This window comes from Arvicola amphibius, chromosome 1, assembly GCF_903992535.2.
Source record: "Arvicola amphibius chromosome 1, mArvAmp1.2, whole genome shotgun sequence".
In the NCBI taxonomy this organism is placed as follows: domain Eukaryota; kingdom Metazoa; phylum Chordata; class Mammalia; order Rodentia; family Cricetidae; genus Arvicola; species Arvicola amphibius.
The window spans coordinates 186796115-186819036 of record NC_052047.1 but is presented as its reverse complement, the minus strand read 5'-3'; the positions used below and the strand labels follow the sequence as shown (position 1 = coordinate 186819036).

The 22922-nt window shown below is 41.5% G+C and overlaps 1 protein-coding gene across 5 annotated transcripts; it reads left to right on the top strand.

Moving 5' to 3' along the window:
- Window positions 1-291: 291 nt before the first annotated feature.
- On the top strand, window positions 292-20192 carry Pcgf6 (polycomb group ring finger 6). 5 transcript variants are annotated; one of them, XR_005286822.1, is made up of 10 exons: window positions 292-688; window positions 1643-1742; window positions 1833-1929; window positions 3274-3329; window positions 3428-3487; window positions 5319-5451; window positions 8040-8067; window positions 11150-11259; window positions 15733-15819; window positions 19053-19099. XR_005286822.1 is itself a non-coding variant. In XM_038342070.1 (10 exons), exons 1-10 carry the CDS (start codon window positions 329-331, stop codon window positions 19107-19109), a joined length of 1053 nt encoding a protein of 350 aa, XP_038197998.1. In that variant the 5' UTR covers window positions 292-328; the 3' UTR covers window positions 19110-20192. The 5 variants fall into 5 exon arrangements, 4 of the variants coding, with proteins under 4 accessions (XP_038197998.1, XP_038198008.1, XP_038197990.1 ...); XM_038342070.1 differs by having other exon boundaries at window positions 5343-5451; window positions 11150-11248; window positions 19053-20192; XM_038342080.1 differs by having other exon boundaries at window positions 11150-11248; window positions 15737-15819; window positions 19053-20192.
- The last annotated feature ends 2730 nt before the right edge of the window (window positions 20193-22922 follow it).

The window sequence follows — 22922 nt, the reverse complement described above, 5'->3', positions numbered from 1 at the left end:
TGGCATATAGAGTTCCATTCTTTATGAACAAGCGAATACAAGTAAAATACTGAAACTGTAGCATTTTAGTCTTTTTGAAAAGTTCAAGGCAAGCCTCAGACCAAAAAAATTGGGTGAGCTTCCTTTAAGGCGCGGCCCACAAGCCCCGCCCCTACCTGAGCAGCTCCGCCTCACCTAGGCAGTCCCTAGGTAAACCACATTTCCCAGAGGCCCCTGCAAAGCGCCTGCGCCTGCGCATTGGAACGGAGAGGGGGTTGCTGGTGCTCTCCTCGCGCGCTAGCTGTCCGCCTCGCCTCGCGCTCACCTCGCCTGGTTTCCGACCCCCGCCATGGAAGAGGCTGAGACGGACGCCACGGAAAACTGTCGCGCCTCCGAGTCCAAGCGAGCCTCTGCCATGCCGCCGCCGCCGCCTCCCATCTCTCCGCCCGCCCTCACCCCGGCGCCCGCGGCCGGTGAGGAGGGCCCGGCGTCCCTGCCCGAGGCGGGCGCTCCCGGCTGCTCCCGCTCTCTTCCCCCGGAGCTGGAGCCCGAGCGCAGCCTGGGCCGTTTGAGGGGCCGCTTCGAGGACTACGACGAGGAGTTGGAGGAGGATGAGGAGATGGAGGAGGAAGAGGAAGAGGAGGAAGACATGAGCCACTTCTCGCTGCGGCTGGAGTCGGGGCGGCCGGACTCCGAGGACGAGGAGGAGGTACCGACGATCCTTCCGACCTGGCTGCTCCCGAGCGGCCTCTGGGACCGAGCGGGACCCCGCAGACCTGCCATTGCTGTCGTCGCTGCAGCTCGCGGCACTTGTGTAGCTCTCCATCCCCGCCCACCCAGGCGTGGCCTCGCTCCTGCTTGGTTTATTTTGCAGAGTCCCTGCAGATCACCTAGGGCACGCCGGGTCCCGCTTCTTCTTTCTGTTGTCTGTGGGACCGGGAGGGGTTAGCGGTCTAGAGTATCGTGAGGCTATCCTCCTCGAGTCTACAAGTCGGACGGGGACGTAGTCATTTTCTGCAGGGTGTTGAGAGGGTGATAAATCCATCGCTAATAGTGAGAGTTTGGGTTTTTGTTAACATGGTGGTGTAATTTGTCCATTTTTGTAACTCATGTGGAAAGAAAGGCATCCCGGGGGTGGGCGTAGCCCTTTGGTAGTGTTTTGGCCTGCAGGAGGCTTTGAGTTCGATTATCAGCACCGTTTACATTGGGCGAGGTAGTGGACGCCTGTAATACCGTTACTCTCAACATTCGGGAGGTGGAGGCTGCAAGTTCGGGGTCGTCCTTGGTAATGTGGGGTGTCCAGGCTGGTCTAGGGGCGTTTTGTAAAAGAACAAAAGAACAGATGCCCTTCACTATCAGCGTAAAAGTATATGACAGAGAAGCGGGATCTCTGAGAAACAGATTGAATATTTCGAAGGGTTGAAGGTGCAATTAAGTTACATTGCTTATAATGAAATCTTGAGATTATGGTTTAAATTGTTTTGAAATGAGGCCTTACAGTGTTGCTTTGGCCTGGTCTTGAACTCCTGGGCTCAAATGTGCCTTCTGTCTCAGCTGACATGAATAAGGGGGGAGTATAACCCAAGACTGTCTCACCCAGCTGGTTTATGGGTTTGAGATGTCAAAGGCTTGTATTATAAACTTATTACCATTGCATTTGCAGCGCCTGCTGAACCTTGCTGAACTGACCCCATACATCATGTGTTCCATTTGCAAGGGGTACTTAATAGACGCAACTACCATTACAGAGTGTCTTCATACCTGTAAGCATACAGCTCACATTTCGGAATTGTAGTTTACAAATTTGAAATGTCTTTAAAGTATCCTAAACTAAACATTTTCTCTTCCAATAGTTTGTAAAAGCTGCATTGTAAGACATTTTTACTACGGCAACAGATGCCCAAAATGCAACATAGTTGTCCACCAGACTCAGCCTCTTTATAATATAAGGTAAGAAAAGATGCATTTAAAATGGATTTACCTTTAAAATAATTGTTTTAAGTATTTTTTCTGAAATCTTGACATTGTGTAGTTGGGAATAAATTCCTTGAACTCTGTCAAGATTAGAAGAAAGAGAATGGCATAAGCAATGTGTGTGGAGCATGTACCGTGTGCCAGGCACTGTGACATATGCTTGAGAATATATGGCCGTTAGTGACGGGAACGGGGAAGAAGTGACAGCAGACGCAGGGTTTTGGCTGTTGTAACCTAACCCTTCAGGGTGGGGATACTTTCAGCTAGTCGTTTCCACTCTGCAGCATGTAGGTCGTTCTCAGAATTCCTGAAACAATGAGCCTTCCCAGTAAAAGTTAGGTTATTACAGCATATTAACTGACTTTCCATTTCATGCTGTTTCCTTAGAGAAGAGGGGAGAGTTCCAGACAGGGTTTTCTCTGTGTAGCGCTGGCTGTCCTGGAACTCAAGTTTGTAGACCAGGCTGGCTTCAAACTCACATCCCCCTGCCTCTGCTGCCTTCCTAGTGTAAAGGAGTATACCACTCCGCCTGACTTGAATAACTTTTTTTTTAAAATGTGTACCATATGTGTACCTGGAGCCCTCAGAGGTTAGAAGAGGGCAGTGGGTCCCCCGGAACTGGAATTACAGATGGTTATGAGCTGCCATGTGAGTTCTGGGAATAGATAGAACTTGGGTCCCCTGGAAGAACCATCTGTGTTCTTAAGCATCTCTTCAGGTGAGATGGTACTTAACAGTTAAAATGGAGTCCTGAAGAAAAGCGTAGGAGGTGGACTAGAGAGATGGCTCAGTGGTTCTTCCAGAGGGTCCAGGTTGTATTCCCAGCACCCACAGACACATGCAAAACACTAATACACATAAAGTAAAAATCATTAGAAAAACAAAACAAAACACGTAGTCCTGTCCTCAAGCTCACATTCTTACAGAGTGCAAAAGACCAAGGAACAGTTAGTGAACTATTCAAGAATCTATAAGATTACATATATGTCTTTGGTTTTCTGAGATGAAGTATGTCTTAGGCACTGCGAGTACTGCCTCACTCTGCCAACTCAAGATGTCTGCTCCTAGCCAGACATGGTGGCGCACACCTTTGAACTCAGCACTCAGGAGGCAGAGGCAGGCGAATCTCTTGAGTTTGAGGCATACAGAACAGGTTCCAGGACATTTGGGGCTACCCATAGAAACCTTGTCTTGAAAAACCAAAAAAAAAAAAAAAATTTTTTTAAAGATGTCTGCTCCTGAGGGAAAACAGTGAATTGACTTTGTACCAAAATTTGTTTTTCTGAATGCTGTAATATTCTCTATGCTTTTTTTTCTTAGATTGGACCGACAGTTACAAGACATAGTGTACAAATTAGTGATCAATCTAGAGGAAAGTAAGTTTCTTTCATTTCATGGTTAGGACTCCCAAAGGCTCTGATTCTGCTAGTTACATTTTAGATGTAATTTAGTCTGTGTTTTATCATTTTTTTAGGAGAAAAAAAGCAAATGCATGATTTCTATAAAGAAAGAGGTCTAGAAGTACCCAAACCTGGTAAGTTTGGATATGTACTGTAATGTACTCATGCACTGAAGAGATAAACTGTCCTTGGGCACCGTCCTCATTCCCTTTCTGTTAGGTGATAAAGTAGACCCGGTAGAAGTAGCTTAGGGAGGAAGGGTTAGTGTAGCTCACAGGCTACATCACATCATTACAGGGAAATGGAGGCAGAGGAACTGGAGCTGTTAGTCACAACATGCTCACACTCAAGAGCAGAGAGAAATTCATGCACACATGCATGCCCACTGCTCAGCTCACTTCCAACCCAGGGAATGACACTGCCCACTCTTAGGCTGGGTCTCCCAGACAGATTAACATAATTAAAAACTCCTCACAGGCATGCTCATAAGCCAGCCTGATACAGACAATCCCTCATTAAGACTTCCCAGGTGATTTTAGACTATCAAGTTGAAAATTAATACCATCACAGGTGCTTTTTGGAAATACCTAGTTATATCATCCCAAAAATATTTTGAAGGTAATGCTACAGTATAACCTAACCTAACAGTTTGTAAGAATTAAGGGGACTGGGTGTAGTGCATGCCTGTAATCTCAGCACTTAGGAAACTGAGTCAGGAGGATTGCTGTTGAGTTTAAGGCCAGCCTGAGTAACATAATGAGATACTTTTTGTTATTTGCAAGACAGGATTCCTGTATGTAGCCCTGGCTCCTCTGGAACTCACTCTGTAGACCAGGCTGGCCTCAAACTCACAGAGGTCCACCTGCCTTTTTCTTTTGAGTGAGGGGATTAAAGGTGTGCACCACCACCCCCTGGTGAGACATTTTTTTTTAAGTGTGTGATTGCCGGGCATTGGGGCGGTGGTGGTGCTCGCCTTTAATCCCAGCACTCAAGGCAGAGGCAGGAAGATCTCTGAATTTGAGGCCAAAATAGTCTACAAAGCGAGTTCTAGGACAGCCAGGACTGTTACACAGAGAAACCCTGTCTCAAAAAAAACAAAACAAAACAAAAGTGTGTTGAGGGGGAATCACAAACAGACTCAAGAGCTAGATTTTGTGAGTTTGTTCCTAGCACTGACCTTTGATTAGGTGATGTGAGGAAATAATAGTAGATAATATCAGTAACAAACATCTATAAGGATGAATATCATACTTGATTAAACACATTGATTAATATCAGCACTTTGAACAGTGCTGGGCACATAGTAACTTTTATGATTTTAGTAACAATGTCAGGTAGATTTGGGTTTAAATCCTGATTGTTCTGTTATTTGGTGACCTCAGGCAAATTCTTCTCATATTTTAAGTGTAGCTATTGTACATTTATAATGATTAAATGAGAGTGTAATGTGCTAAGCATGAGTATTGTACATGGTATTTGTAGTTACTTATGTTGTTACTGTTTTAATGAACTCTCTGGCCCTGATAAATCAGTCACATGTCTGCCTTCCATTGTGGAGCGGTCCCTGAGCTTACAGTTAATTTTGCTGTTTTTCTTTTCTTTTTTTTTACATTTATGTTTATTTAGAGAATGTGTGTGTATATGTATGTGTGCAAGCGTGTATATGTATGCACACGTGTTTGTACTTGCATAAGAATCCACTGGCAGAAGTCAGTACCTCACAAGGTGGATCCTAGGGGTCAGTCCCAGAGGCTTGGCAGCAAGTACCTCTACCAGCTGAGTCATTTTTCCTACCTTAAAATCATTGATTTTTGACAGATTAACTGATGTTATTACGGAAAAGGAGATTTGTTCAGGGCTTTATAATAATTTAGTCAACATAGTATAATACTGTGTGATTCATCCCTTAAAGATGACAATTACTAAATTATAATTATTATTATTAAAATTGTAATGCTACGTTAGCTTCTTTGTTTCTGTCTCAATTAGCTGTTCCACAGCCAGTCCCTTCAAACAAAGGAAAAACCAAGAAAGTCCTAGAGTCAGTGTTTCGTATTCCACCTGAACTTGATATGTCTTTATTACTTGAGTTCATTGGGTGAGTAACCTAGAAAATGTGTTTGCTTACTTTTTGCATTTGCATTTTGAGGCAAGGTTTTGCACTGTAGCCTAGACTAGCTTTGAACTCATCCTCTGGTGCTTGGTTTTCAGTTTGTAAACAACCGTGCTTGGCTTGTAAATTACCCTTTTGGGGTGAAGAGGTGGCCCAGTGGTTAAGAGCATTTGCTATTCTTGCAGAGGACAGTTCCCAATCACGTCATTGCTCACAGCTGTTTGTAACTCCAGTTTGAGAGGATCTGTGTTGTTTTTAACAAAATGTCAATCGTTTGATTTTACGAATAAAGACTGGGACCCAGATGCTGGGGTGAAAGCCTGCTAGCTCAGAGAGGCAGAGAAAGAACCCAGCTGACATTTTTCTTCCGCTCTCAAACCAGCCTTCTCAAACTCAATGTCCCTACCATCTCCTTCTATCCATCCTCCTGACTCCCTCTTACTCTGTTTTTTTTCCTTAATAATCTTGTATTCACTTCCTGTCAGCTGGTTGGTTGTTTGGCCTCTTGACCTGTGGCTGACTTTATTTAATTCTGTGTACAATATTCAAGTAGAAAGCTCTTGGATTAAAGGTGTGTGACATCACAACTATCCACAATCTTGGGGTTTATAGTGTCATCAAATATCCTGCAGCAGATCTGACACTCTCTTCTGGCCTTCTCAGTCGCCTCCAGGCATGTGGTGTACATGCCTACACTCAGGACACATATGAAATGTCTTCTGTTTTTAGATTAATTTTATGAATGTTTTGCTTGCATGTTTTATATGTGTACCATGTAAATACCTAGTGCCCAAGGAGATCAGAGAAGGGTGTTGAATTCCTTGTAACTGTGAGCTGCTATATGGGTTCTGGGAACCAAACCAAGATCCTCCGCAAGAGCAACAAATACCTTCAGTTGCTGAGAGATCTCAATCCCAAGTAATTCTTTAAAGAAAGAAAATTGCCATTTAACTTTAATGTAGTGAATTTTCTTCTTGAGACAGATTCCTTATTAGCCCATTATTTCCTGGAATTAATTGTTTTGTTTTTTATTGTTGTTTGAGACAGGATTTCTCAGTATAGCCCTCGCTATCCTGGAACTCAGTCTGTAGGCCAGGCTAGCCTCAAACTCAGAGATGTTCCTGCCTCTGCTTGACATTCTTTTTATGCCTAGCTGACCTTAAATTCTAGATCCTCATGACTAAGGGCTTCCCAGGTACTGTGACTATAAGCATGTGCTGCCAGGCCTCACTTAAACAAACTAACCCAAATTAAATCCCAACAATTGTGTAAAAATGGATTATGGAATATTTAAGATTCAGAAGAGTACATGGTAACCAGTGGTGTCCTTATCTCACAGTAGCACACATGATCTTAGCGTGCAGGAGGATCACTGCATTCAGGGCTAGCCTGAGCCGTATACAAGACCCTGCATGTTTTGGCTCCCCTGTTCTCCCAAAAGGAAAACCTGACCAAAAACCATTGCTAATAAAACAAACCAAGCAAGAAGCAAAACTATTATTTTTGTTTATAGTCAAGAAGCCTTGTTCCCTTCCCTCAGGTTTAATTAACCACTCTCTGAAGAGCAGTTATCATTCATTTCTTTGCAGTTTTTTTTTTTTTTTAATTAGACTGAGCAAGGTAGCACACGCCTTTAATCCCAGCCCTTGGGAGGTGGAGGCAGGTGGATCTGTGAGTTACAGGCCAGCTAGGGCTATACAATGAGACCGTTTAATAAACTTTGTCCCCCTCAGGAAATGAGGTGTACAAAGTTTAAAATGCTGTATTAAACTGCACTTCTTTTACCACTAGGTGGCAGAAGTGACAATCTTATTTCTTCCAAAGATTTAGATAACCATGTTTTAAAAATAGAATAGGGCCTGGCCTATGCTCGCCTTTCATCCTAGCTCTTGGGAGGCAGAGGCAGGCAGATCTCTGTGAGTTTGAGTGCAGCCTGGTCTACATCTCAATCCCAGAACAGCCAGACTACCCAGAAGCTTGTTCTCAACCTACCGCTCCCCCAATCCCACCCCACCCCAAAATGCTGGGTGTGGTAGTACATAGCTGTAAAACCCCAGTGTTCAGGAGGTGGAAGCAGGAGAGTCAGAAATTCAAGATTAGCCTCAACTGCATAGTGAGTTCCAGACCAACCCCAGCTACATGAGCTCTTGTCTCAAACATAATATAAAAAATTGATGCTGGTGAGATGGCTCAGCAGGGAAAGTCACTGTCAAGCCTGTCCACCTGAGATAGATCCCAGGAACTCGTACGATGGAAGGAAAGAACTGACGCCTGCAAGTTCTCTTCTGACCTCCACATGGACAGCACTGTGGCGTGAGCGTCAATATAAACAAATGTAAAAAAAGTTTCTTAGCCCATCATGGTGGCGCACGCCTTCAATCCCAGCACTTTGGAGACAGAGGCAGGTGGATCTTTGAGTTTGATTTCAGTCTGGTCTACAAAAGCTAGTTTCAGGACAGGTACCAAAGCTACAGAGAAACCTTGTCTCAAAAAAACAAAAAACAAAAATACCCCACAAAATAAAAACAATAAATAAAGTATTAATATTGAGTAACCGTTCCTTTATTTTTCAGTGCTAATGAAGATACAGGACACTTTAAGGTAATTCATTTTTTGTTTACTTTATAAGAGGATGCTATAGATAAAAATTCTGAATCAGATTAGCAACCAAGTAGAGATTATCTTTAATTAAAATTAAATGTTTGATAAGCAAGGTACTGAAATTCAACAGTAATGCTATATTAGTGTCTCAGGGTAAGGAACATTAAGCAGAGCTTTGTTACTGATTCAGAAAGTAAAGAAAATAAGTAAATAATTTACAAAACCAAATGCCATGTTGATTGGTTATTCATTATTTTTTAGGTTTTTGAAATAGGTCTTATATAGCCCCATGCTGGCCTTGAATTTGTTATGCAGCCAAAGATGACTTTGAACTTCTGATCATCCTGCCTCTACTTTCCAAGTGCTAGGATTACAAGCGTGTACTACCAGTCCCAACTTTAATGTAATTTTAAAAAATTCTAAGAGTCAGGTGTGGTAGTTATAAGCTTGTTTTCCTACTCTCTGGAGGCTGCAGCAAGAGGAACCAAAATTTGAAGCCAGCCTAGGCTACTCTGTAAGACCAGTTTAAAAAAAAAATCCAAAGTGTCTTGTATAGTTGTTGCTTAGAGTTTAACATGAATTTAAATTTTTATATTTAACATTTTTGACTAAGTTAACCTGCCTTAACTTGTCACTTCAAGCATTCACTGAGATTTGAGGTAAGAATAAAACTACTTTGTATCATACTTTGTCAGTTGTTGAGATGTATAGCAAACTAGAGACACCTAGAAAAGTAGATCTCTGATGTATCTCTGATAAAGACTGTTCATTTTATTAAGAAATGGCAGAGTTGTTTTGTTTGTGACACCTGTGTACTAGAGTTCTAAGGGAAAACCCATGGCTGTGTGAGTTGCGACATGCAAGGCTCAGTGACCATCCTGCTGTGACAGCTGAGACGAGTGTGGACTAGGGGTAGAGCTCCAGCTGGTGCGGTTCTTACTTGCCTAGTATTCAAGGTGCTAGCACTCCATGACCAGTGTGGTTCCTGTACCTGTAATCCCAGCACTTGTGAGATACAGCTCAAGTTCAAGACAACTCTGGATTGTGTGCGGAAAAAAGTATTGATGAAAAGCATTAAAAGGTTTAATCGGTATTGCCATGTTAGGAAAAGAACAGATAAAGGGGTTCCGTGACTCATTTGTCTTCAGGTCCCTGGCTTAGCTTTTTGTGGTGGTTGTTCTTTTGTGGTTTTGAGACAAGTTCTCATTCTGTAGCCCAGGCTAACCTGGAACTCACATAGCCCAGTCTGACCTTGAATTTATGGCACTCTGCCTGCCTTAATGCCAGGAATTTATGTGTGAATCACCATGCCTGGTAACTTTAGGTTTAAACAGAACTGGGGCAAGAGGCAAGTATTTAACAAGTTTTGATCAGATTGTGGTCTGATGGGTCGTTACCTTAGTTCTGCCTCTTGCATCTGGTTCAGAGTTTTTATTGTTTTAGGGGGCAGTTTGGTTCTCTTGAGATGATTGTTCTGGCTAAAGATGTTTTCACAATGGGGAGATCTGTCTGAGGTTCTGCTGTACCTAGAATCTAAGGTGACTGTCATTTTAGTGAAGATCTTCAGGTGTCTTTGGGAATCTGGAACAGGGTATTGTAAAAGATGGCAGCATGGGGCAGGAAAGATGGCTCAGCAATTAAGAGTCTAGACTGCTCTTGCAGAGGAGCTAATTTTGGTTCCCAACACGTACATTGAGTGGCTCACAACTACCTGTAACGCTAGCTACCTGTGTCTAGATTTTTTTTCTTAGTTTAAATTTTAGAAAAAAATTCCTTTTTTTTTTTTTTTTGGAAATAGGCCTATAGCTTAGGTTGTCCTTAGCTCATGGCAGTTTTCCTGCTGCAGCTTTTATAGTACTGGGATTATGGATGTGAGCCACCATACTTGACTTAAAAAAAAAACAAACACAAAATCCTTGTTTTCTCAAGTATATGTTGTTCAGGCTCTCTTAGCGCTTAGACTCAAGTAAACCCGAACTGCAGGCATGTACTGCCTTCCTCTTATGTTGTCTTCTCCCGAGTAGATGAAACTACAAGCAGGCACTGCAATGCCTGGACTTTCTTGTTTTGTCGTGTGTGTGTGTGTGTGTGTGTGTGTGTGCGCGCGCACTTACTTGTAACAGGATGCCAACCATAGCTCAGGCTGATCTTGAACTTAAATCCTCTTGCTTCCACTTCTTAAGTTTTAGGATTTCAGACATGTAGCATTGGACTAGACTTCCTTGTTTTTCATGAACTTTTAAAGTAAATCAACAAGCCTTTCTATTAAAAATGTTGTTGGCATATTTAAAAGATTTGTAGCGGTGAGCTGCGGGCTGCGTTCCCGCTGCCCAGCTTTCTGCCTCCTGGCTAGCTTATGCCCCGAAATAATTACACAGAAACTGTATTCTTTTAAATACTGCCTGGCCCATTATTTTCAGCCTCTTACTCACATCTTGACTAACCCATATCTAATAAACTGTGTAGCACCACAAAGTGGTGCCTTACCAGGTAGATTCTAGCGTACGTCCATCTTGGGCTGGAGCTTCATCGCCTCTCTCTCTGAGGAGAGGCACGGCAGTCTGCCTAACTTAAGAGAGGCGTGGCATCTTACTGATCCTTCTACCTCACTTCCTCTTCCTGTACTGTCTACTCCACCCACTTAAGGGGCGGTCTATCAAATGGGCCAGGCAGTTTCTTTATTAGCCAATGAAATCAACTCAAACAGAAGACTCTCCCACATCAAAGATTTGCAGAATTTCTGTTTTGTTTTTGGACTACAAATTGACTCAAGTTCATAGCAGTTTTTTTTAAAAGCCTACTGAATTATCTTGGCTTAAAAATTTGCGTTAAAGCCGGGCGGTGGTGGTGCACGCCTTTAATCCCAGCACTCGGGAGGCAGAGGCAGGCGGATCTCTGTGAGTTCGAGGCCAGCCTGGTCTACAAGAGCTAGTTCCAGGCCAGGCTCTAAAAAAGCTGCAGAGAAACCCTGTCTCGAAAAACAAAACAAAACAAAACAACAAAAAAAAAAATTGCATTAAAGTTTGTAATTTTATGTATGTGTATACTTACATAATCTGAAAAGTCTTGTCTGTTTTTGTAGCCATTAGAAAAGAAGTTTGTGCGTGTTTCAGGAGAAGCAACTATTGGGCATGTAGAGAAATTTCTTAGAAGAAAAATGGGTCTTGATCCAGCTTGTCAGGTACAGTACATGTATGTAAAAGGAAAGGTGAGGTTGAAAGACTACCTTTGACATACTGAAGAATTGTCTCTAGAATCATGCAGTGGCGTTTATATGTAACAGATACTATGACTATTAATAGAATGTTGATATAACTGATATTAGTTATAGGTCTCCAGGAAACAAAACTGATAGTATGAATATCAATACAATAAATATATATAGGTTTACTAGAATGTTTTACAGGCTGTGATCCAACTAGTCCAACAATGACTGTCTCTTGATGCAAAAGTCAAGAATCTGGTAGTTGGGTCCACAGGGGTATGACAGCTGGTCTTCATTCTGCATACTAGTAACAGCAAAATAATGCCTGAGCAGCAGGATAGATGAACTCTCTAGTGAGATAGGCTGCCACCAGAAGGTCGATCTTCTGACCTCAAATGATCCATTTAAGAAAACTGCACAGCCTGTCAGTGGTGGCACACACCTTTAATCCCAACACTTGGGAGGCAGAAGCAGGAAGATCTCTGAGTGTGAGGCCAGCCTGGTCTACAAAGTGAGTTCCAGGACAGCCAGAGCTGTTACACAGAGAAACACTGTCTTGAAAAACAAAACAAAAAAAGAAAAATCTTCACAGGTATACCCAGCTGCTTGTGTGTAGTCAGGGTGACAGCCAAGATGAGCCGTCACACCCTCCTTACTGCCATTTACTTACACATATTTCTTACTGCCATTGGTGACCATCTCTTGATTTCGGGAAAAACTGAAGTTGTGAAAAATACTAACAGATTTCTGGGTCCTCACTTCCGGCTCTTTACAGTTGATAATAGAACAAGAGGTTACTTGGCTTCTGCTTTCCATCAGAAGACTTCCTTGCTAATGTAACAGGGAAACTGAAACACCTAATATAAAAATGCCTCCTGCTTATGGAGTATTTTCTTGTTATAAGTTAGAAAACATCAAACTTTGCATGTTAAAAATTAAAATGTTGCTGGGTGTTGGTGGAGCATGGTCGGGTGGTGGTGGTGCACCCCTTTAATCCCAGCACTCGGGAGGCAGAGGCAGGTGGATCTCTGTAATTTCACAGCCAGCCTGGTCTACAGATCTAGCTCTAGGACAGGCTCCAAAACTACAGAGAAACCCTGTCTAGAAAAACCAAAATTAAAATGTCCCTAAAATTCTAGTTCTGGGCCACCTGAAAATTATTTTTATATAGCTTTGGTTTTTCATCCATCAAATTTAACTATCATGCAAAGTTTGATAGAATATGTGTAGCTAAATATGCTTCATATTGTTGACTCAGTAATACACGTGTTAAAGTAATGACTGAAATTATACTGCTTTTAGTACTAATCTCATTATCTTTTGGTTTCTGTCTATGCGTGCCTATCTATCTAGCTAGATATAAAACCCCAGGCCATCAGTGAGACTTTTTCATAACCACATCATAACATGGTGACTTGACTGTATACTACAGAGGAAGTGATGTTCAGGTGGGCAGGTTCTAGGATGTCTGTTGCTCCTTCTGTAACTATATTTTGCCCAGAATTCAGTTCCTATTTATTTATTTAGTTTTTGTTGTTTTGGGACAGGGTCTCATGTAGCTCAAGCTGTTCCTTCTCAAACTCCTTATGGAGCCAAGGCTGGGTTGAGTTCCAGATCCTCCTACCTCAATCTTATAAGAGCTAGAATTATGGGTGTGCACTACCGTGCTTGCCACAGTTCCCATGTATAAAAAAATAAATAAAATTTCCATCTCCAACGCACAAGTCTGACTTTAAAGGTTCCCTTATTTATTTATTTATTTATTTATAATGTTACTGTTTTACTCTGTGTGTGTATGTGTACACATCATAGCACACATATAGAGGTCAGGGAAAATCTTTGGGATTTGGTTCTCTACCTCCACTGTGGGTTCGGGGGGTCAAATTAGATTGTTGGGCTTGCTCGCTCAGAAAGTGCTTTTATCTCCTGAGTCATTTTCCAAACCCATTTATTTATTTATTTATTTATTGTTTGTGGTTTTTGAAGACAGGGTTTCTCTATTTTCCCCAGCCCATTTATTTGTTTGTTTACTTACTTATTTGACAGGGTTACTTTATAGCCCTGGCTATCCTGGTACTTTATAGATCAAGTTAAGTAAGATCTGCCTGCCTCTGTCACCTCCCAAGTGCTGGGATTAAAAACATGTACCACCATGCCCAGATTCTAGGCCACTGTTTTAGATTTATTTCATTTTTTTCTTTAACATAATATGTATGTGTACTGTGTGGATGCTTAGTGCCCCCAGAGGCCAAAAAAATCGCATTGGATCCTTTAGAACTGGAGTTACAGACTCATAAGCTTCCTTGTGGATGCTGGGACTTGAACCCAAGCCTTCTATAATAGTAGCAATTACTCTTAATCGCTGAGCCATCTCTCTAAACCCCCAAAATATTATTATTGTTGATAAAGATCATCTATATATTTGTGCAACATTTACAAGAATATTTTGAAATTTGTACACTATGAAATGACTAAATTGAACTAACAGAATCTTGTTTATTTTTCTTGGGTGGGTTTTTTTTTTTTTTTTTTTTTTTTTTTTTTGAGACAGGGTTTTTCTGTGTAGCTCTGGCTGTCCTAGAACTCACTTTGTAGACCAGGCTGACCTCAAAGTCAGAGAGATCCACTGTTTCTGCCTCCCAAGTGCTGGGATTAAAGGTGTGCACCACCATGCTTAGCAAAAAAAAAAAAAAATAATTGACCCTTATTTTTATGTGTATGGGTATTCTTGCCTGCATATTTATCTATGAACCACATTTGTGCAGTGCCTGTGGAGGCCAGAAAAAGGTGTTGGATCCCTTGGACTCTTAGTTGGTTTCTGTTGCTGTGAAGAGACACCATAGCCAGGGCAACTTATATAAGGAAAACATTTAATTGGGGTGGCTCACTTATGATTTCATAGGTTCGTCCACTATCATTATGATGGGGAGCATGATAGCGTGTAGTCAGACATGGTGCTGTCAAAGTAGCTGAGAGTCATACAGGCAACAGGACTTGGTCTGAAAGTCAGACTGAGGGAACCTTGAGCAAAAGAGACTTCAGAGTCCACCCCCATAGTGACACACTTCCTCCAACAAGGCTACACCTATTTCAACAAGGCCACAACTCCTAATAATGCCACTCCTTTTTTGGGGGGGGGGGGTCATTTTCTTTCACACTACCATAGAGTCTAAGTTATAGACTGTTGTGAGCCACAGTGTGGGTGCTGGGTATTGAACCTTGATCCTCTGGAAGAGCAGCAAGTCCCCTTGATTAATGAGCCAGCCTAATAATGCTTTTTAAAAGACGAGACACTGAAAATGTTTATTCTCTTGACTGATCTGTAAAATATGGGCTTGGGACAGTGAGGTGGCTAAAGAAACTTGCCTTGCAAGTCCAGTCCCTGAATTCAATCCCTGAGCCACACAGTGCTGGAAGGGGAAAACCGACTCCACAGCAGTCAGGGCTTTGACTTCCACACACTCACTGTGGCACACAGGCTCACACAAATCTGCACACACACAATATCTTTTTAAAAGACAGGTTTCACTTTTTTTCTCATAATATTCAAGAGTTTTAGAAATTATTTAAAATTTGTTTTTTAAATTTTGCCAGCTCTTAGTTCTGTAGGTAAATAAATATTCCTTCTCTACTGTTAATTCATACCTCATAGTCATCATAACTTAGCATTTTTCTCAAAATATTGAAATAATGGTAAAGATTATCAAAGATATAGACCCATTAATTGTGACTTTCAGTGTTTAAGCTTTCCAAATCCTAGAGATGATAAATAAGTTGTTTCTTTGTGCTATATTGGAGATTGAACCCAGGGCTTCATACTTGCTAAGTAATACCACTGAGCTCATCTCCAGCCTCCTTTTTTGTTTTATGTTTGTTTTTAATTTTTTTCTTTTATATGTATGGGTTTTTTGCCTGCATTTAGCTGTTCACCACCTGTGCACAGTACTCAAGGAGGTTAGAAGAGGTCATTTATCCTCTGTAACTGGGGTTTCAGATGACTGTGGGCTGCCATGTGGGTGCTGGGCTTAAACCTGGGTGCCCTTAACTGCTGAGCTATCTTTCTAGCCCTTTGATTTTTTTGCTTGTTCTGTTTTGAGACAGGATCTCATTGTGTATACATGGCTGGCCTGGCCTATTACTAAGAGATCCACCTCCACAGTACATGTTTGTAGTCCAGGCCCAGGTGCACAGATAGATAGATTCCCTGAGCTCATTGGCCATCCAGCCTAACCAATTAGTAAGCTCCAGGTCCAGGGAAAATAAGTCAAGACAGTGATAGAAGACACTTTCTGAACACTTTTTGGACTCCATGAACAAGGGTGCACAAAAAGAAAACACTCTAATTTTTAAAAAGTCTACTATAAAATAGTTAAATACAATCATGAAGTAGTCATGCTAATTCCCCTCTTCACATGTTTTGAAGCAGGAAAGTGGTCTGATAGCCTGTTGTTTTTCCATAGGTAGATATCATCTGCGGTGATCACTTATTGGAACGCTACCAAACTCTACGGGAAATCCGGCGTGCAATAGGTGATGCAGCAATGCAGGTTGGTTTTGAACTTTATTAGACTTATGCTAAACAAATTTACAATGTAATGAATTATAAAAATTCTGTGGTGGTAGAGCTGAAGATATGGCTCAGGGGTTAAGAGTACTGCCTCCTCTTGCAGAGGGTCTAGGTTTGTTGTTGAGTTTGAGGACCTTGGGCTACATAAAACCAAAGATTCATAAACAAAAATCTTTGAATTTTAATTGAGTGTGGCAGGAAACTATTAGAAACTTCTTGTAGTGATACTTCATTTGTATTTTAATAAATAAAGCATGCCTGAAGATCAGAGAGTAAAACAGCCCCACTGATCAACCTTACAGACCAGACAGTGGTGACACACACCTTTAATCCCAGTAGCCACACTGGTTTGCCATAGAAACCAGGCGGTAGTGGTGCACGCCTTTACTCTCAGCCCTAGAGAGGAATATAAGATGGGAGGAGACAACTCTCACACACATTTTGAGGATTCAGGAGGCAGGATCACCATTTCGGACTGAGGTAGAAGTAAGAACCCGTGCCTGACTGTTTAGCTTTTCTGACCTTCAGGTTAAACCCCAGTGTCAGTCTCTGGGTTTTTATTAATCCTGCTACAACTTCTGAACAAAACAAAAGTGGCAGTTTGATTTATTACTCGAGTGCTAGTGGAGACAGCTGAAATTGCTTTGTACCAGCCGCGTCGGCTGGTGTGGTGGCACTCGTGCTGTCACTTGGTGGGTGGGAGCAGGAAGACCAGGAGCTAAGGCCACCCTTGGCTACAGAGCTTGTCTGAGACACTCAAGGCTTTAGTACATTACCTGGTAATTCCCTTGACATGCAGTAATGCATTTACGAGAGTGGAGACCACTGATCTAATTCTTCCACTAAGCACCACGTCTTCAACACTCTACACTGGGAATTAAGCTTTAGCACCTGAACCTATGAAGGACAGACCATAAACTGGCATAGACTTAAAAGTTAACAGTGATAGAGATATAAATAGAAAACATGAATTTAAATGTTGTTTACATATACATATTTATAGAAAATATAAATATAACATCTAGATTACATTTAAATTACAAGCAATTATTTTGAAAAATATGTTCGTATATATGCACTGAAGTAATTTGAGATCTTGAAACAGCTTGTAAGCTACACTGAATTTTATATCTGCATATCAATATATTGTTCTGAAAAATGATACTTTTAACTTCTGAACTATGAGAAAAATGCAAAAGAATGATTTGTATGTATATAAATCTGGTAATGGAATATTTGTATTTGTGTTATATGGACATTCACTTTGATCATGCTAATTTGAGTAGGTATGATGATGGTTCATGGACCAAACATGGTATATCATGTTTTATTTGACCTATGCTCTCCCCCTTATCTATCTATCTATCTATCTATCTATCTATCTATCTATCTATCTATCTATCTATCTATCTTATCTATTTTGTTTGTTTGTTTGTTTGTTTGTTGTGAGGTGGAGGTGGAGACAGGAAGGTAAAAAGTTAGTTCCAGGCCAGCCTAAGCTACCCTTTTAGGTTTAATGGATTTTTGTTTTGCTTGTTTGTTTTTAACTTGTGTGTATTTGAAAGAGATTGTATGTGTATTCAAGCGTAAGAAAGAACATACTTGTATGTGTTTATGTGCACTGCATGAGGCAGCAGCATCAGATCCCCTAGAGCTGGAGTTACTAGGTTGTCGCGAGTCATCTCTCCAGCTCTAAGAGCAGAGCCTCTCTTCAGAGCAACACCTCAGCTCCCAAAAAGTAAGTAAATGAACAGGCAGAAACATTAAAACAGCAGTTAAAGATTTATTTATTATGTATACAGTGCTCTTCCTGCATGTATGCTGGCAGGCCAAAAAGAGGGCACCAGATCTTATTTTAGATGTTTGTGAGCCACTGTGTGGTTGCTGGGAATTGAGTTCAGAATCTCTGGAAAAGTAGCCAGTCCAGTGCTCTTAACCACTGAGCATCTCTCCAGACCCTAAAACAACAGTTAAAAAACAAACAAACAAACAAACAAAAAAAAACCCAAAACCCGGAATACCCATACAAAAACTTTAGAGCACAGCATCTGAAATATTTAGTGTAAAATTAGTTGACTAACCACTCTAATGACAGTCTGCAAGAAGATAGCAAAATATATAAAATGTATTTTCATCGAATAGGTGAGAGTTAGAATGTTTATTAGAATAGTAAGCTGCATTTGTGGAATAAACATTTTATTTCTCTCCATCTTGTTTTTTGAGACAGAGTCTCACTATGTAGCTCTGGCTGTCCTGGAAACTATGTAGACCAGGCTAGCCTGCCGCTCCCAGAGATCCACCTGCCTGCTTTACCCAGCCTCCAAAGTGCTGCCATCAAAAGCGTGCACCACCGCTCCCGTCTCACATTTTGTTTCCTGAACGGATCTGTTATGATTTTTTCAGATTGAGTCTTTCTCAGATAGAATAAATATTCAGTCTGTGAATAGTCTGTGGGCAAAAAAAGTTCTCAGTTGTTTTTGGTCATAAATGCCTGTCCCTGATTAGTTGTGGTTATATGAGAGGTACACATTGGCTTCTGAGCGTCATCATATTGAGCTGTTTGGGGTGGGTCACCTGAGCTGCTCAGGAGGCTGGGGCAAAAGAATTGTTTTCAGCCCAGAAATTTTTGGCCAAGCTGGGCCCATCTTTCAAAAGGACCTAGAGTCTGGAGAGATGACTCAGCAGTTAGGAGCATGTACTGCTCCTGTAGAGTTTGGTTCATAGCACCCTTGTCAGGCAGCTCACAATTCTAAGTCTTAAGAAAAAAGGAATGGGAGGCATGGTAGTGCATGCCTGGAATCCTAGCAGTTATTCAGAGAGTAAGGCCAGCCAGAGCCGAATAACAAGACTCTGACTCAGAAAAAAAGAAAGAGGGGCTGGAGAGATGACTCAGAGGTTAAAAGCACTGACTGCTCTTCCAAGGTCCTGAGTTCAATTCCCAGCAACCACATGGTGGCTCACAACCATCTGTAATGAGATTTGGCGCCTTCATAAATCTTTTACCAAAAAGAAAGAAAGAAAAAAAGATACATTGACAGGGAGTTTTTGGTCGTGCTAGTAAAAAAGCAGCTATATTTATTTTGTACTCCCTTTTTTAATGTTAAAGAATATCTCATTACTGTTAGATTATAAAAAATAGGCCATGTTGATTTGCTCATATATCATACATAACTAGTTCTGAAAGAACTGAATAGTCTTTTTTTCCCTTTCCAGGATGGTCTCCTTGTTCTTCATTATGGTCTTGTGGTTTCTCCTTTGAAAATAACATGAAGAATTGAGGGTATATGAGGAAGAAAATGCAGTAAGGATGCTTCTGCAGGTCTGCATCACACCAAAGATTCTCAGAAACATGTAGCCACCACTACTTTGTGCTGTTAAGAGCTAGCTTCTGATTTTCCACACCAGAACCCTAGCATTGTGTGTACAACTTGAAACAACAGAATGTATTTACTACACTAGAGACTATATTCAAAGCACTCAAAACTCAGGGGAAAAAACTGAAAACACTGAATTTTAAAATTCCTTGTGATTCCAAATACAAGGAGGTTGCTGGTTGCTTCCCATCTTTGAGGTAGGTTGGTCATTTGGCAGCTAGGATTCTGCCCTCCAGGCTGCATGGGTTGGGCAGGTGTCCTTGCAGAACAGCTTTGCTTTGAATTCAAAGCCAATCCGTTAAACCGCAGGGTGCACTCAGCACCAAAACTACTGTCCATTTACACAATCCTGTCCTATTCTAAACATTAAAAAACAACAGTGATCCTACTAAAGCAATGTTATCCAGCTCTGAGACAGTGGAGAGACTGTCTCCTGCTGGGTGCGGCTCTTAACATCCCTAAATATGAGGTGCTTCTCTGTGATGTTTTATTTGCATAGATCAGTGCTACTGGGACAGGTGTCACATGGGTTCCTCAGTGTGGCTGTTGATAATGGCACTTGTCATGGCACTGCTTCTGAAAGTAGCAAAAAATTTCAGGTGAATTACCAGAAGTTTACAGAATCCTTATTGTTTCCTCAGTCACTTATCTTAACTGGTTCTGTGTTTAATGTTTGTTTTGTCATCACTGGGATAAAGAATGAGAGTCTAAGAATCTTCCTTGCTTTCATGAAGTAAGGTCATGAAATTTATTTTAAACTTAATGTTTAAAATTAATTTTAAGCATTATTTTGCCTAAAATTAGCATCCTGATGCTTTCTAGAAGAAATATTTTATAGACTCTTATTTCATAGCAAAATTTCCAAGTCTGTACAGAAACATAAAATTGAACTTACATTGGCAGATGTTTTGTAAAGAATTTATGAAATTGTGCGTGAATCTCTTCTGACATTTAATAAAATTTATTTTTGAGTTGTTGACATTTTTTTCTTTTTTGTTGTATGTATGTGTGTGCTATAATATCGTGGGAGGAAAGCAAAAGAATAATTTCTCTCCATCCACCGTGTGAGTCCTGCAGTTCAAATTCAGATAGTCAGGCCTGATGGCAACACCTTTATCTACTGAGACAGCTCAGCAGCCCTTGGCTGGATTTTAAAAAACAAAACACTTCAAAAGACAGGTGTCTGAATTAAAGTGCCATGACTAGGTATTTATCAGCGTCTTGACACACTTGCTGCTGTGCTGTGCTGAGCTGCTGCGACAGTAGACAACCGTAGAATTCCGTGCCACTTCAACTGACTCAGCCAGCATCTAGTTAGGATTTCCAAGGCCATCCTCAGGTCAAATTAAAATCAGCAAGGGGAATAGGCACATTTCCTGGAGTTGAGGACAACCAGGCACAAGTTTCTGCTTGACTTATTCCAGTTGTCATGTAGGGGCAGTGTTTAGTTCTCAGAAATTAGTGCGATGATGTTTTGCCAACCAGTTCACTGTATTATTCCGTTTTAGTGGGAGTTAGGGAGGCACTAGTGTATTTGTGATTTTGGTAATTAGCTCCTTATACCGCAGAACCTGCCCACAAGCAAGTTACACTGTCAGCATAAACTTCATGCCATGGCCCCAGATCTCATGTGTACACTGGTTATCAAAGCCTGATGAATTTACCCTTTATTGTGTAATACCACATATTAGAAATCCCAATGTCGCCTGTGCCAAGCCTTATGTTCAATATCTGGAATTCACCTGGTAGGAGAGAACCAGTTCCTACAGATGGTTCTCACCTCCACATGTTTGCTATGGCATGCCTCCCGTACATATATACATACACGATAAATAATGAAAATAAAATTTTGATTGGGGTGTGGGGGTTTAGGTCAGAAGTTACTCAGATGGTCCTCAGGGGCTGTCTACTTTTTTTTTTTTTTTTTTTTTTTTTTTAATATGGGGTCTCTCTGTAACCTGAGATTCACTGATTTGGACAGGCTGCCTGGCCAGCAGACCCCAGAGATCCCATCTCTACCTACTGAACAGTCAGTTACAAGCACCACCATGTCTAGGTCTTTATGTGGGTGCTCGGGCTAGGGATAGAACTCAGATCTTCATGCTTGTATGGCAGGCACTTGCTAACTCATCTCCCTAAACCCTGAGAGCCTGATTTTGGAATAGAGATAGAAGCCAGCTAGGTGTTACATGCTTATTCCAGGGAAGTGGAGACAGGATCTCTGAGTTCAAGGCCAGCCTGGTCTACATAGCAAGTTCTAGGACAGCCAGGGCTCCATGGACCCTATCTCAAAAACAAAATGGCACAAAACCCCTCAAGTTTGTGTGTTAAACGTCTGTGTGTATGTAGGTGCGTCTTCCTGTACATGCATGGGAGCCAGAAGAGGGTTGCATCCTTCGGAGCTGAAGTTACAAACATTTGCTAGAAGTTTGGGTTCTTAAAAGAGTGCTGGGATCCAAGTCTGATGCTCAAGCTTGCACAGTGAGCATTTTTAACCACTGAGCCATCTCCAGCCCTCCACAATTTGCTTTGAGACAGGGTTAGACAGCCCAGGATACATGATACCCTGTTTCAAAGAATAAGTCTCACTTTTTATCCCTTGAATGTTGTGATGTACAAATAAATGTAATTGTTGGCTTCTCTTCAAAACTAGACTGGGGAAATCTGAATTAATTTCCTACAGAGATTTAATAGTCTTTCCACAAATGAAATGCCATATTGATCTTCTGAAAGTCTGCCAAGCACTTACACATGGCAGCAGGCCTACTTCAGTCTCTTAGTACTTATTCAAGAAGAGGTAAGTAGATCTCTTTGTTCAAAGCCAGCCTGGCCACACAGCAAGTACTTATTCAAGTACTAAGACAACAGATTTGTGCCACAATGCCTAGTTAGTTCCTTCCTAAAGAATAAGGGAATCTATCCATTAATATCATGAGGTTGATATAGAATCATTTACTTTTTCCTTCTTGCTTTACCTACATTTACCACTAAGCAGAAGAGGGGTGGAATACAGCCTGGGGATTAATATCTCAGACTCTGAGGCTGGACCTCCTGCATTCTGATTCTAACCTTAGATTCTTGTGCTTATATTTGATCTAAAGTGTCCCATGAACTTCAGGTACCAGGGGAGCTCCTTTTTGAGTGTGCTAAAGCTTGATTAGCCCTGAAGGAGGTGGTTTGTTTGAGAGAGGGTCTCTCTGGCTCTGACTGGCCTGGAACTTGCTGTGTGGCCAGGCTGGCTTTGAACAAAGAGATCTACTTACCTCTTCCTCCTGGATGCTGGGATTATGTTTGTTTCCTGGCTGCCCAGACTCCCGAAATAGCCACACAGAAACTGTATTAGTTAAATCACTGCTTGGCCAATTACTTAAACGTATGCTAGCAAGCTCTAGAATTAACCCATCTCCATTATTTTATATTTTACCACAAGGCTCATGGCCTGCCGGCAAGATTTCAACATGTCTGTCTCTGGCTGCAGCTCCATGGCTTCTCCCGACTCCACCTCCTTTCTCCCAGCATTCAGTTTAGTTTTCCCCACCTAGCTCTGCTCTATCCTATCACAAAACAGCTTCTTTATTAGCCAGTGGTATTCACAGCATACAGAGGGGACTCTCACATCAAGATTAAGGGCATAAACTACCATCTCTGGCCAAGATTTTTTTTTAATATCCTTTGTGAGTCCTTTGGTCAGGAAGTCTTTATAGGCAGT

What these genes read in the sequence shown, in the direction of transcription:
- Pcgf6 (XM_038342062.1), top strand. Translation starts at nt 329, where the DNA reads ATGGAAGAGGCTGAGACGGACGCCACGGAAAACTGTCGCGCCTCCGAG. An exon ending in TACAGAGTGTCTTCATACCT is followed by an intron (nt 1,743 to 1,832) that starts GTAAGCATACAG and finishes CTCTTCCAATAG; the next exon opens with TTTGTAAAAGCTGCATTGTA. An exon ending in AGTGATCAATCTAGAGGAAA is followed by an intron (nt 3,330 to 3,427) that starts GTAAGTTTCTTT and finishes TCATTTTTTTAG; the next exon opens with GAGAAAAAAAGCAAATGCAT.